Source organism: Ranitomeya variabilis, chromosome 8 (genome assembly GCF_051348905.1).
Source record: "Ranitomeya variabilis isolate aRanVar5 chromosome 8, aRanVar5.hap1, whole genome shotgun sequence".
In the NCBI taxonomy this organism is placed as follows: domain Eukaryota; kingdom Metazoa; phylum Chordata; class Amphibia; order Anura; family Dendrobatidae; genus Ranitomeya; species Ranitomeya variabilis.
Window position 1 is genome coordinate 54,496,143 of NC_135239.1, and position 15,319 is coordinate 54,511,461.

General features: G+C 43.3%; 1 protein-coding gene across 6 annotated transcripts in view; it reads right to left on the bottom strand.

Annotated features, from left to right (window-relative positions):
- Positions 1 to 6,064: 6,064 nt before the first annotated feature.
- FNBP1L (formin binding protein 1 like) overlaps positions 6,065 to 15,319 on the bottom strand; it is a 151,602-nt gene continuing 142,347 nt past the window's right edge. For 3 of the 6 annotated variants that reach the window (XM_077278659.1, XM_077278656.1, XM_077278654.1), the window contains 2 exons: positions 10,638 to 10,796; positions 6,065 to 7,915 (listed from right to left, as the gene is read on the bottom strand). In XM_077278659.1, coding sequence (XP_077134774.1) covers positions 7,908 to 7,915; positions 10,638 to 10,796 — 167 coding nt within the window. In that variant the 3' untranslated portion in view covers positions 6,065 to 7,907. Of the gene's footprint in view, positions 7,916 to 9,769; positions 10,797 to 15,319 lie in introns of those variants that run through there. The other 3 variants (XM_077278660.1, XM_077278655.1, XM_077278658.1) reach the window with 2 other exon arrangements.

The window sequence follows — 15,319 nt, forward strand, 5'->3', positions numbered from 1 at the left end:
GTACTCGTTGCTTAGGTTTTCCCAAGCACGCTCGGGTGGTCTCCGAGTATTGTGACCGCAGCTGAATGATTTACAGCTACTAGCCAGCCTGATTACATGTGGGGATTCCCTAGCAACCAGGCAACCCCCACATGTACTCAGCCTGGCTAGTAGCTGTAAATCATTCATCTGCGGAGATGAAAACTAAATCTCCGAACACTAACAAATACTCGGAGATCACCCGAGCATGCTCGGGAAAACACGAGGAACGAGTATACTCGCTCATCACGAGCTATCACCCATTTTCCTTTTTGTAATTTTTAAAACGTAAAAAAATTACTTGTTTTGCCTAAAATACAAAGGAAATGTCATCTTTAACTTTAGGCCTTATAGAGATAATTGAATCTTCAACTTGCTGAACTGGTCACAATAACCGTAATTTTAACCAGGGGTGCACAAACCTACATGCCACTGTACATGCTGGTTATGGGGTGTGCATGTCCAGGATATGCACCTGCTATCTCTAGTCCTGTATTATCACAGCTTCATTCATGTAGTGATGATTTACCCTTGTAAAATTCAAGAGGTCTATCTTATCCTCTGAGACAGACACTGCCCCCTTCTTCTGCAGATTCTGCTGTGGGTTTCACCTCCCTCACTACACATCCTACAAGATTCCTTCCTGGGGCCTCTCCTATCTTTGTAATAGTTTGCTCTGCTGTGAAACGTACCTGCTGCCACCTCTAACAATGAAAGAAGGGAAAATGGAGCATGATGACAGCAGCTACGAGGATTCTGCTACCTGCACCACATATATCTACAGGAGTTACACCGGACTATATAGCATTTTTTTTTTCTTTTTATAAGCAAAAAAAAGTACTATGCATTTAGAAATTAAAAGAAAAAAAAATTACATTCACATTTTGCATTACCTTATGACAATAGTAGTCTACCATCATGTTTTTGCTATGCAGTATGATCGCAGCATGATGTAGAGGCAGAGACCCCATTACAGAGATGTGTCACTTACTGGGATGTGTGTATTTATGAAATAGCATTAAGCTACTTACGGGTAGCGGCATTTTTCGGAGGCCCATGACAGCACGACGAGAGAGGGGATCCGCCCTTCAGGAACAGGAAACCTACAGATACAAAAGGGCGGCACCTCTCCCCATGCATCAGTTGTATATTAGAGCCTGAGAGGACTACCGCGGTTAGTAGCACACAAGTATACATTATATACAGTTTATATACCAAATCAAATTCTCGTAATATAACAAGAAATCACACGTGAGATCTATATATCTCATTAAAGGAAGTGCAACCCCCACGTGAAATAGGGAGGGAACTAAGGGTGCTGTCATGGGCCTCCGAGAAATGCCGCTACCCGTAAGTAGCTTAATGCTTTACTCGGACTCCCATGACAGCACGACGAGAGATTTACAGAGATGTAACACTACCTTAGGGAGGGACTATAGCTTGCAGCACCCTTAACCCGAAGGTGAGATCAGAGGAGGCCCCTAAATCCAACCTATAGTGTTTAAAGAAGGTGGACGGGGATGACCATGTGGCCGCCTTACATATCTGGTCGATTGATACTCCAGATTTTTCCGCCCAGGATGTAGCCATGGCCCGGGTGGAATGCGCCCTCAGATTCTGCGGAGCCGGACCTCCACCTGCAGTACAAGCCAGAGAGATAGCCTCCCTAATCCACTTCGCTAGTGTGTACTTCGAAACTCTAAGCCCTTTCCTAGGACCTTGGAAGGATAAAAATAACGCATTCTCTCTCTTCCAAGCGTTAGTGACTGTGATATATTCTAACAGGCATCTCCTAACATCTAACGTATGGAGTAGTTCTTCCTTAGTATTAGGGTATGACTCCACGATCAGGATGGCTGGCGGTATCGCCGCAGCGGCAAAGCCGCTCGGCGCTAAGCCCCGCCCCCTTAATGGGACGCGATCATGCCGGATGTGTTAACTCTTCACATCCGGGATGATCGCTCTGTCCCATAGGGCCCTGTGATATGCCTTGCGGGGACGCTGCGTCCCCGCAAGGTGTACGGGCATGCTGCGATCTGAAAAGACGCGCAGCATGTCCATAGTCGCAGGGCCGCCGCGTGCGGGTTTCCACGCATAGTGGAGACGGGATTTCATCAAATCCCCTCCACTATGCTGGAACATCTGGACGCTGCTTGTTTGACGCTGCAGCGCTGCGCAGCGTCAAACAAGCAGCGTTTCCTGAACGTGGAAACATACCCTTAGAGGGATTAGGGAGAAATGATGGTAACACTATCTCCTGTGATCTGTGAAAATGTGAGGCCACTTTTGGCAGATAGGCTGGGTCCGGTTTGAGGACTACTCTGTCCTGTAGAAACTCTGTATAAGGGGAGAGTCTAGAGAGTGCCTGTATGTCCCCAACTCTACGAGCAGATGTTATTGCTACTAAAAATGCTGTTTTGAGGGACAACAATTTAACTGAGGCTAAATGTAAGGGCTCAAACGGTTCTCCAGTCAAGGCAGAAAGGACTAGGTTGAGATCCCAAGGTACCGACCTGTTCTTGTGTATAGGTCTAGCTCTACTAGAAGCTTTTATGAACCTTGATACCCAATAATTATTAGCAATGTTACAAGAAAACAGGGCCCCTAGGGCTGAGACGTGTACTTTTAGCGTACTTGTAGATAAGTTTAGCTCTAACCCCTTCTGCAGGAATTCTAAAATTTGGTTAATTGGTAACCCTTCTTCAATTCTAAAATCTGAAGAGGCCAAGAACTTCCTCCAGGTTCTAGAGTAGATCTTTGTTGTTATATTTTTTCTACTCTTCATAAGGGTATCAATTAAATTCGGGGAAAAACCTCTGTTTTTTAACAATGACCTCTCAAACACCATGCCGTCAAATGGAGCCCCTTCACCTGTGGATGGGTGATCGGACCCTGGTGGAGTAAATTTGGAATGTCCGGGAGTACACAAGGGTCTTCCACCGACATGGTCCTGAGCCAAGCGAACCAAGTCCTCTTGGGCCAGAAAGGGGCGACCAGTATGACCCTTGCTCGGTCCTCCCTTATTTTCCTGACCACAAGAGGTAACAGGCCCAGCGGTGGGAACGCATAAGCCAATTGGAAGTCCCATTTGATCAGGAAAGCGTCCACTGCCAATGGATTTTCCCTGGATTCAGGGAACAGAATTTTTTTGTTTTGTTTTAAGGTGTTGCGGCTTAGAAAGTCCGCTTTTATATTTTCTTTCCCCTTTAAATGTAGAGCAGTTAAAGATAGTAAATGGCTCTCTGCTGTCTGGAGAAGGCGGTCTGCTACTTCCATGAGAGATTCGGAATGTGTTCCACCCTGGTGGTTTACGTAGGCTACCGCCACCTGGTTGTCAAAGAGGATCTTGACATGGTGACCCTGTAGATACACGAGGAGTTTTTTAACTGCCAATTCGATAGCCATTAACTCTCTCTGATTGGAAGAGGCTGATGTTTGAGGGTCTCATAGCCCTTGTACTACGATGTCACCCATGTGTGCCCCCCATCCCGTAGGGCTGGCGTCAGTTGTTATTACACGAGTCACATGTGTCACCCAGGGAACTCCTGCCGACAGATTGTCTTCTACTAGCCACCATCTGAGAGATGTAAGTACTACCGGACTTAACGTCACCTGACCCGGCAAGGACCCCTGTAAGGCTCTATAATTGTCCAGAACCTCAAACTGTAAAGGTCTGGTATGGAATTGGGCCCAACGGACGGCAGGAATGCACGAAGTTAGGGATCCTAACAGTGACATAGCCTGTCTAAGGGTCATGGATGGTTTATTAATTGCCTTTAACACCTGTTGTTGAATGTGGAGCAATTTATCAGGCGGCAGACAGCATTGTTGGGTATAGGATTTTCCATCTGTAGGAATCTGTCCCTCCAGGAACAGGAAACCAACTGATGCATGGGGAGAGGTGCCGCCCTTTTGTATCTGTAGGTTTCCTGTTCCTGAAGGGCGGATCCCCTCTCTCGTCGTGCTGTCATGGGAGTCCGAGTAAAAATGTGTTATCAGCAGGAAATCATTACAGGACTAGATGCCACGTGTTTCCTAGTCAACTGCTGTGTATAACCCCGCCCCCACCACTGATTGGCAGCTTACTGTGAATACACAGCTGCCAATCAGTGGTGGGGGCAGGGATACACAGTTCAGTATTCCAAGCTCTGCAGCAGTGAAAACTGATAGTTTACAAAGTGATACATTGCTGGAATAAGGGTCTCTGTCCCTACATCATGTTGTCATCAGATTACATAGAACTGCTGACAGATTCCCATTAATTACTAGCCAAGGTTCGGATCTTTGAAAGTTAATATTGAAAAAAATGTATCCTCCAAAGATTAGCAGGTTTAATATTCTTGAAATATTCAGAGCACAGGATATGTTGTAAACACCTGTAGAAAGCCATCTCAAAAGCATTTATGGAATAACCCATTAGAATGCCCATTTAAAATTAAGACATCCTGCTAAAGGGAGCTTTATATATGCCTAATTAAAAGTACCCAACCAATTATTCTAGACAGATTTACTCAATGACACAATATGGAATATTCACCTGTAATACAATACAGCTTTTCTTGTCCTCTTCTTCCAAGCTTGGGACAGCCACATGCAACCAGAAACCCATCCACGTAGCAAATAGAAGCACCATTTTTAAAGAAATGCTGTAGAATTAAGCTGCAAAATCATGAGGTCATTAACCACTGAATGCACACAGGTGTACAACATCAGAACTACCATCAATACATGAATGCAGCATCAGTACATGAATACAGCATCAGAACCAACATCAGTACATGAATACAGCATCAGAACCACCATCAGTACATGAATGCAGCATCAGAACCACCATCAGTACATGAATGCAGCATCAGAACCACCATCAGTACATGAATACAGCATCAGAACCAACATCAGTACATGAATACAGCATCAGAACCAACATCAGTACATGAATTCAGAGCCAAAACCAAAGTAAGTAAATGGTATACAGCACCAACCTTAGTACAGCAATCAATTGTAATGTCAGTTCAGCCCCATATATTTGTATTGCTTGAAACGACAATTCCCAGTATGTCCTTAACAATGGTAAGGAAATGCTGGAGTTGTTACCAGCCATCATCAGACATCTTCTCCGATTCAAGTTGTTGTCATCCATTTTGTCTCCGTGTAGTACAGACACCATAGTGAGATTTTACACCCCCGCCTCCCCAGAGCTTGTCTCTGCAGGCTTCCCTATTCTCAGTCTTCAACAGCACAACATGACACTGGGCACTTAGAAATATAAGTATCATTATACTGCCCCATAATATAAATATCTCCCTTTCTGTGCCACTAAATAATTACTGCCTTTCTCCATAGTATACCCCCATATTACCCTTCTCCATAATGTCCCCCCAAATTGCACGTTACATAATCTCTCCGCCACACTGCCTCTCTGCATTAATGATCCCATTCACAACCTCTCTAAATGCCCCATAATATTCCCCAATACCCCATAATGGCCCCATAGTGTACTCCATTGCCTCATAATATCTCCCATAATGGCCTAAATAGTGCCCCCCATTGGACCATAATGGCCCCTGGAAAGTGACACCAAGCACAAAACAAACATTTCGTCTTTGGCTCCTGGAACACTTACCGATGCCCGCCGCGTCCGCTGCAACCCGGCGCTAGCAGCAGTGTGATAACGTCAGCAGTGTGCCGACATCATCACGCCCGGGACAGACGCAAATGCATCTGAATTTAGGAAGGAGGGAGAGGCGTCTCCTGGACCACTCCGCAGGCCGCACAGCATACTTCGGTGGGCCGCATGCCCCCCGTGGGCCGTATGCCCCCCGTGGGCCGTATGTTGTGCAGGCCTGATCTAGCATGTAAATGGGATTTGTGTGTCGGACGCAGGAGAAAACTCATTTCAACACTAAGAGTATAGTGCCCAAAAGGACCAAATCAATTTGTCTTTCCCAAAGAAAGGTAAAAAAACAACTACACATTATTATATGGCATGTGCATTGTAAATGAGGCGTTCAGCTGTGGTGTGAGAAGAACCTTACACAATACATACTTTTAATAGTAATTTAGCAGTTTATTTCAACGCCAGAGGGCCAGTATTTAAGCTAAAAATACGCTTTGCTGGCTACTACATAAAAAAAAAATAAATCATACATTATTCTTAATACATCCAATAAAACATTAAGCCAGGTAGTGTTCTTTACACACATTAATTCACAAATTTGGATAGAGACTAGTGATTAAAGTGGTCTCAGACACCTATATGTACATTATAAAACAGATCAGCAATACACCTGTTTATAAAAGAAAAGTGCACATAATTATTAAAGTATTACTGTCATTTTTATCAGGTTCATACAATAAAAAGATTGCCTGGCAATAGCTTTAACATTGCAATAAAATGGACTGGTAACTTCCTAACCCCCAAAAAATACACTACAGTCCTAAAAACAATCAACAAAAATACAATGATTGCGTTACATGGTCTTGATTCCAGCTTGGTCTATGCAGAATACACAACCATAGGAAAAAAACAAACAAACACACACCTACGATGGCTGCGTCGACAGCTGTGGCACAGTAGATCTTCCCCAGTGAATGAAGGATCGGGTGAAACCGTCAATCACCGAAGAAGAGAAAAAGGGAGGATGCTATAAACCGCTCTTCTCAAGCCCTATCCTCAGAAAACTAACTAGTCGTAAAAACCAGACACATTACAACTAGCCGCAAGGAACCAAAAGTTTATTTATGAATTGGTCCGGGTAACGAGTAAAGTATGATCTTAAAAAGGTCATTCCCTGAGGACAGGATTATAAATCGTTGAGCCAAGCCAATTTAAGAACTATGGATTATTGATCTGGTAGCGATACGTTGGCAACGACCTCCGAGGCACTCCAGTTTAAGGCAGCGTCTGAATGGAAAGTAGTAAGGATTGGTCTACAGAACATTGAAGATCTTCTGTCTTTGGCCCGTTGCTGTGTGCCCCACGCAGAATAATCTTCTGGATCACGGAACATAAACTTTAACCAGATTTCAGATAGTTCTCTTGCCCAGGAATGGTGCAGGTGCAAGTAATACAGACACATGGAAGGTGACTTATGTCCAAAACAAAAACTGGAATGTAATAAGTTACTGGAAAGAATGGACAGTCGTAGCAGCAAAAAAAAAAAAAAAAACATGGGAGTGTTGGCTTGGAAATATTTAGTGATCGGTAGTCAAAAAGAAAAAAACAATAGTGGTTATGACAGGAAGGCAAACAGGCTGTACAGAATGGAAGAAAAGAAGGTAAGAAACATGTTCCATGCAAATCTAAAGGGTTAGGGTCGAGAATGTAGATGGCACAGGCAGACACTGGCAAAAAGCCTCATGTGATACAAGGAGAAAGCAAAAACACTCTAGTGAATATCTGCCGAGCTGCGTGAATGATGGGACCGCTCGGGGCGATCAGGAAGGGTCTGGTAAACAATGGAATGGTCAATTTAGAAAAACAATCGAGGAAGCTGGATTATTTGAAGGAAGGTGCAAACACTCAAACAATCTCAGATCTTGTGGAGAGTCGGCGAGCACGGGGTAGATGGACTTTCCTATAAGATCCATCAAGGTGCAGCAGGATACAACATTCACTAGTTTGTTTTCCAGTTTACGTCATTTTGTAAAATAAAGGATGGAATGATGTACTGTGACAGCGAGGCGCGTTTCTCGTTTCAAGCTGAAACTGCACCGGTCTTAAAAATAAAAAATCAGGGCGCCTGGAAGTTAGTGAATAACATGTATGTATCATGCGTACATGCGTGTTGCTGCTCTCACATGTGTCCCCCGGCCTAAAAACCCTCCCTTTAAAAAGAAGCTGCATGTAAACGCCTTCCACATCTCGCCCAGATTCACAGACACCCTCTTCAGGAACCTGCAGTCCGAGAGGAAAAAACAGAGAAGAGGACAGTTATGAAGGCACTAAATAGGGTGATCGCAGACATTTATATTTATCGAAATATAAATCAAATACCGGAGAATTACTATAGAGTAATATGTCGTATGAGATCAACCATAACTGAAGTATGGATGCCATGTATATATTCTATATATCGCTATATCGGAGTTTAGTATTTGTGTCATTACGTATAAAGTAATGGCAAACCCAAGCGATATATCACCTAGTCATTAGGGGTCAGATCACAGAATGAAGAAGCGCAGGGGTCCACGTTACCAGGTGTACTCCGGCCCGCTCAAGTGAATGGGGTCTGTGGAGCAATGCTGTGCAGGGAAAAGATAGACCGGGACACGGTGTCACACCAAAGTCCCCTTATTCTTAGAGTGGGGGAACCCCAATCAAACATGATGGCATGTCCTAGCAAGAATTCATCAGTTTAGGAGATGAAAATACCCCTTTATTTAATGTGATAAATTAATCATTTCACTTAAATTGTAACCTTCAGTTATGTCCATACAACATATTAATAAGTGTACCTATTTTTTTTTTTATCCGCACAAGTCCAAAATTCTGTGCTCATGAATTTTACAGTGTAAATTCTATGGGTTTCAATTCTATTTTTCCATTACAAAGCTTCAAATCCCCCATCGCCTTTTTTTTTTTTTCACAGCGACAAATGTTAAAGAGGAACATGTCAGCAGAAAAGTTCCTCTTAATATTTGGAAACCATCAGAAGGATCAAAGGTTGGAGAACAAGCAGTTGCACTGGTTCCCTCCAAGTACATCTAGTTCTGTCTGCCTTCCGCCACCATGGGGGTCACTGAAGAGGCGTAGAGAACCATAAGCCACAGTCCCCACCCCGTTAGTGACTGACGGAATCCCTATGATACATCTGCTTACATTGCTGAAGCAGGGGATTTAGTGTTTTGTATCAGAAAGATATTAAAAGGGGTTCCATGGTGAAAACCAGTCCACAGGATAAGTGATCACTTATTGATCGATGGGGTATGACCTCTTGAAGGATCGTCAGAATGGGGTATTTGTCTGTGTAAGGGCGCTTTCAGATGGTCCGAAATCGGACCGCAATGCACGAACTGGCCGGGTCTCCTGAACCGATCATGACAACTTCATAGAAATATATGAAGCAGTCACACTCAGGTCATTAGACCAGCGGCCGGCCCGTACACGGTGGTGCAATCTAGGACCGGTTTATACGGACGTCTGAATACGCCCTTAGAATGCAGCTGCAGCGCAATGTTAGACCGCCACTCGGTTCAGTCCCTACGGGGCTATCGAATGCTGCACTCTGCTTATTCTAAACCCCCCAAAAATCCTCTGTTCTGCAATCGGTGCAGGTCCCAGCAGTCAGACCCTCAACAATCCGTAAGCTATCACCTATCCTGTGTATAGATGATGGCTTGTTTTCCCATTCAACCCTTATAAGACAACAAAGAAATTAGTCCGCAAATCATTTTAGCAGTGTCAGATAAAAAACTAAAATCTAAAACCTAAATGATAGGTACACGTTTTTGACATTAATATGATCGCACCATCACTCCGTTAAGCAGTACATTGATCACTAAGGAATTTTTGCCGTGACAGCAGAGATTGCGAAATGTGTCAAAGCAAAATTGTGCCGTCTAACGTTGATATTCTAATATCTTTTCTACCAAATTTGAGCATGCAAATTAATTACCAAATCGTGCATCTGGCGGAGATAGCAAACTCACAACATGCTACTCACGTCTGTGCACTAACCATCGCTCAATTATCTCTTACCACACCAAGGAGCCAAGCATCAAAATTAAAAAGCAAAACCAGACATGGCATCCAAAAATTTCCATAAGAAATTGGATTTATTGTATCGTGGTCAAATAGGTTTTTATTATTCAGAACATTTTGGCTTAGAGCAAAAGAAATAAAGCAAATATGCTGCAAAAAAAAAAAAAGTCCAAGTACTCAAGGTATAGTGAGCTTCCAGATTATCACAAGTCAAAGTGTAAGGCAACGACCCCACCCCAGAATAAGGCCTGCACCATAACAATGGCGGCTGGAGGACATGGGGACAAAGGAGCGCCATTAACCCACAGATCTGCAGCATCATTAACAGGTAATTTGGTCATATACTACTAATTACTAAACACATGGCGCCCACCTCGACATCCCTGTGGATAATATTTATAAAAATTCTTGATAATTTGGCTCAGTATTTTGTCCTTTTTTATGAAAATAAATGTAAAAATAGGAGAGCAGGTAAAGTAGGACATTCACCCGTCCCGTACATATATAAATATACATCTAGAGAGGATATAAACATGATAAAAGACATCGGAAGAGGATTTCACATAAAAGGACTGCGTATTAAAAGCTGGTTTGGGGATAATAAAATATAACACTTTCTGACTTTTCATAGCTTAACCCAAAAAGATAAGAGAAGTAGAAAACATCCTGCAAAATAGTATTCAATGTACACATGTAAGGCACATTGGGGCGCAACGCAAAACGCAAAGGGAACGGACTCCTCTCTCCGGGTGTGACTTATGTCAGTAAAACCTCAAGATTTCCCACTGTGCCCAATATCCGCCAGGCACCAAAATTATCCCATTCAAGTTTATCTCCCGTTCTGCAAGACCTTCCGTCCATCTTGCTTTGACCAATCTCTGGTGTACGGGTGTAGTTTAGATATAGGTTACTGCACCTTTACTGTTTTTCTCTAGAGTAATTTCTATGTAGGACGTGGGCACGTAGCCTTCCTCTCCGTTCTGCCGTCTTGCTCTTGTCCAGCCATCACCTTTATCTTCCTCGATAATGTACATTACTTCTCCTTCTTTCATAGCCAAGGTGCCTTCATTATTACCTAATTGGGAGACGTAAAAGAGGATTTATAAGGGAAAGAATACCCGCTAATGCCTTCCCATGAAAGGAGAACAAAAAAGGTATAAACACAATACAAAGAGAAACCTAAAACACAGACAAGCCGCCAAAATTATCCGTGGTACTATCGGGAAACCTTACACCACAGTGCCCTCTAGGGGGAGATGGACGTAGTGTTCCAAAAAGGGCCCCGAGGTCAACATTGTTCCACCCAACATTGTAAATTAGGTTTATTAGAAGCATTTCCAAAACGTTGGCTGTCTGTAGCAAACCAATGAAACAAGAATACCTTAATCACTTCTATACAAGATGTTTCAGAAAAAAAAAATCCACTATTACAGATATAGCAGCCTCAGAAATATTTCTGAAAAGCATGTTTGGAAATCAGTCCAAAGCAAACTAATTATAGGGAACCGGACATCACTAGACATGCCATTTACAGGCAGGTAAAGGGTTAATCTGCAGGGAAATAGTGCTGCAACCCTGAAAAAGTGCAGCTACACAGAGAAAATGAAGCTTAAGGCTCTGAGCACACGTTGCGGATTTTGCTGCGGATCCGCAGCGGATCTGCAGCTGTGGGTCCACAGCAGCTTTCCATGCGTTTACAGTACAATGTACACCTATGGAAAACGCAATCCACAGTGCACATGCTGCAAAACAACGCGCGGAAACGCTGCGGGTTACATTCCACAGCATATCAATTCTTTGTGCGGATTCCACTGCGGCTTACATCTGCTCCATAATAGGAATCAGCAGGTGTAAAACCGCAGGTGGAATCCGCACAAAATCCGCACAAAATCCGCACAAAATCCGCACAAAATCCGCACAAAATCCGCATAAAAACCACAGTAAATCCGCAGGTAAAACGCAGTGCCTTTTACCTGCGGATTTATGAAATCCGCTGCGGAAAAATCTGCAGCCCTCACAAATAAGTGTGCACATACCCTTAATCCTAGAGTAATTTCAGTATACTGAGTGGAGACAATCACATCCCTGCACCGCCCCGGCGGGTCGAAAACAGTAGCTACATGGAGATTACACCACAATTAAACCTTCATTTTCTTTGTGTAGTCACACTTCAAGTCAGCTACAGTTAGGTCCATATATATTTGGACAGAGACAACATTTTTCTAATTTTGGTTACAGACATTACCATAATGAATTTTAAACAAAACAATTCAGATGCAGTTGAAGTTCAGACTTTCAGCTTTCATTTGAGGGTATCCACATTAAAATTGGATGAAGGGTTTAGGAGTTTCAGCTGCTTAACATGTGCCACCCTGTTTTTAAAAGGACCAAAAGTAATTGGACAATTGACTCCAAGGCTATTTCATGGACAGGTGTGGGCAATCCCTTCGTTATGCCATTCTAAATTAAGCAGATAAAAGGCCTGGAGTTGATCTAAGGGTATGTTTCCACTGTCAGGATGGCCGGCAGTATCGCCGCAGCGGCGAAGCCGCTCGGCGCTAAGCCCCGCCCCCTTTCTGGGACGCGATCATGCCGGATGTGTTAACTCTTCACATCCGGGATGATCGCTCTCTCCCATAGGGCCCTGTGATATGCCTTGCGGAGACGCTGCGTCCCCGCAAGGTGTAAGGACATGCTGCGATCTGAAAAGACGCGCAGCATGTCTGTAGTCGCAGGGCCGCCGCGTGCGGGTTTCCACGCATAGTGGAGATGGGATTTCATAAAATCCCCTCCACTATGCTGGAACATCTGGACGCTGCTTGTTTGACGCTGCAGCTCTGCGTAGCGTCAAACAAGCAGCGTTTCCTGACCGTGGAAACATACCCTAAGGTGTGGTGCTTGCATTTGGAAGGTTTTGCTGTGAAGTAAACATGCGGTCCAAGGAGCTCTCCATGCAGGTGAAACAAGCCATCTTTAAGCTGCGAAAACAGAAAAAACCCATCCGAGAAATTGCTACAATATTAGGAGTGGCAAAATCTACAGTTTGGTACATCCTGAGAAAGAAAGAAAGCACTGGTGAACTCATCACTGCAAAATGACCTGGGCGCCCACGGAAGACAACAGTGGTGGATGATCGCAGAATAATCTCCATGGTGAAGAGAAACCCCTTCACAACAGCCAACCAAGTGAACAACACTCTCCAGGAGGTCGGCGCATCAATATCCAAATCTACCATAAAGAGAAGACTGCATGAAAGTAACTACAGAGGGTTCACTGCACGGTGCAAGCCACTCATAAGCATCAAGAATAAAAAGGCTAGACTGGAATTTGCTAAAAAACATCTAAAAAAGCCAGCACAGTTCAGGAAGAACATTTTTTGGACAGATTAAACCAAGATCAACCTCTAACAGAATGATGGAAAGAGAAAAGTATGGCGAAGGCGTGGTGCAGCTCATGATCCAAAGCATACCACATCATATGTAAAACACAGCGGAGACAGTGTGATGGCTTGGGCATGCATGGCTGCCAGTGGCACTGGGTCACTAGTGTTTATTGATGATGTCACACAGGACTGAAGCAGCCGAATGAATTCTGAGGTATTCAGAGACATACTGTGTGCTCAGATCCAGCCAAATGCAGCCAAACTGATTGGTCGTCGTTTCATACTACAGATAGACAATGACCCAAAACATAAAGCCAAAGCAACCCAGGAGTTTATTAAAGCAAAGAAGTGGAATATTCTTGAATGGCCAAGTCAGTCACCTGATCTCAACCCAATTGAGCAGCATTTCACTTGTTAAAGACTAAACTTCAGACAGAAAGGCCCACAAACAAACAGCAACTGAAAACCACCGCAGTGAAGGCCTGGCAGAGCATCAAAAAGGAGGAAACACAGCGTCTGGTGATGTCCATGAGTTCAAGACTTCAGGCAGTCATTGCCAACAAAGGGTTTTCAACCAAGTACTAAAAATGAACATTTTATTTAAAATTATTGAATCTGTCCAATTACTTTTGGTCCATTTAAAAACAGGGTGGCACATGTTAAGGAGCTGAAACTCCTAAACCCTTCATCCAATTTTAAAGTGGATACCCTCAAAAGAAAGCTGAAAGTCTGAACTTCAACTGCATCTGAATTGTTTTGTTTAAAATTCATTGTGGTAATGTCTATAACCAAAATTAGAAAAATGTTGTGTCTGTCCAAATATATATGGACCTAACTGTATACTTGCAGCTAGACAGCATTTTTGGACATATCAGGTTCCCATTCAAGACTTCCCTAGTAGCAACAGGTGTGCTATAGATAAAAAACATCAAATACCTGGACTAGCTAGGGGTTTGTTGACTGATGTTTGATGGCATCTCAGAAATATGGCCAAGTCAAGAGAGTGGTTCAAAAAAATTAAGAGACCAGATCACTGTCTTGAACAAACACGGGTATGAAAAAAATACAAAGTCATTGAAGATTGCTAGCGTTGCGAAGTTCACAAGTTCAAAAGGTAAAAGGAACATTGGCAAAACGACCTGGATGTGGCAGAAAGAGGAAGCCATCAGCAAACTCCTAAAGAGGCATGTGGGTCAAAAATCTTCAAATGGCTGCAAAAGACCTGCAGCAAGTTTTTTTTTTTTTTTTTTTTTTAAGCAGCAGCAGTTACTAAGGTTTCAGTTTATACAGTATGGCGAATCCCAAACGCCCGAGAACTCCAAGCCATAAACCTCTACAGACCCAAAGCAAAAGAAAAGTTGGCTCCAATATGTTCAAAACCAAAAATAAATAAGCCACAGAAGTTTGGGGATTCTGTTCTGTGAAGCAACAAAACAAACTATTTAGGCTTATGGATCAGAGGAGGAAGAATGTAGTATACCATGCAGAGATCATCCTGCCCACAGTGAAGCACAGCAGAATCTCAACGATGGCTACAGTAAAGCCTAGCGGTGGCTAAGTGATGCCTACAATGAACAATGGTGGTGATGCTCTAAGGTTGCTTCCTTTCTCTGGCACTGGAAACCAACACAGTGATTTGGGCAAGATGGATTCAATCAAAGTATCAGAAAATCCTAAGAGGAAAAAGTCATGATGTGTGGGGAAGCTGAAGGTTTAGCATCACTCGACCTTCCAACAGAACAAATATTACTAGCAAATCTCAAAGACCACCAGGTCTTGATTTCAGACATTTTTCTGGAAGATTCTGAAGTGGCAGAAACCGTTGAACAAAAAAATATTTGGTGCTATTTGAAGATGGCAGTTGCATTACGCAAAGCCAAGAATAATGCCAATGACATGGAGGAATGGGCTAAGACTCCTCAGGTACACTGCTAGAAGCCAATATCTGGCTATGCAACGTTTACAGCAGGTCATAACAGCCAGAGAGGCTCAACTGAGAACTTAAGATGCTTATCATGAAGGGATTGAATAATAGTGAGACTGCAGTAGTCAGTAAAAAGTAGTATTGTGGCGAATTTGGAGAAACCACTTGTTTGAGTATAATCATTTTTATTACATCTCTATATGCATTCAGATGGCTATTTCCCCGCCTTCCCTCCCGCACGTGTGTTCTGTATGGGGAAAGGGGAGAGAGGCTTTGGCAGTGGATTATCATC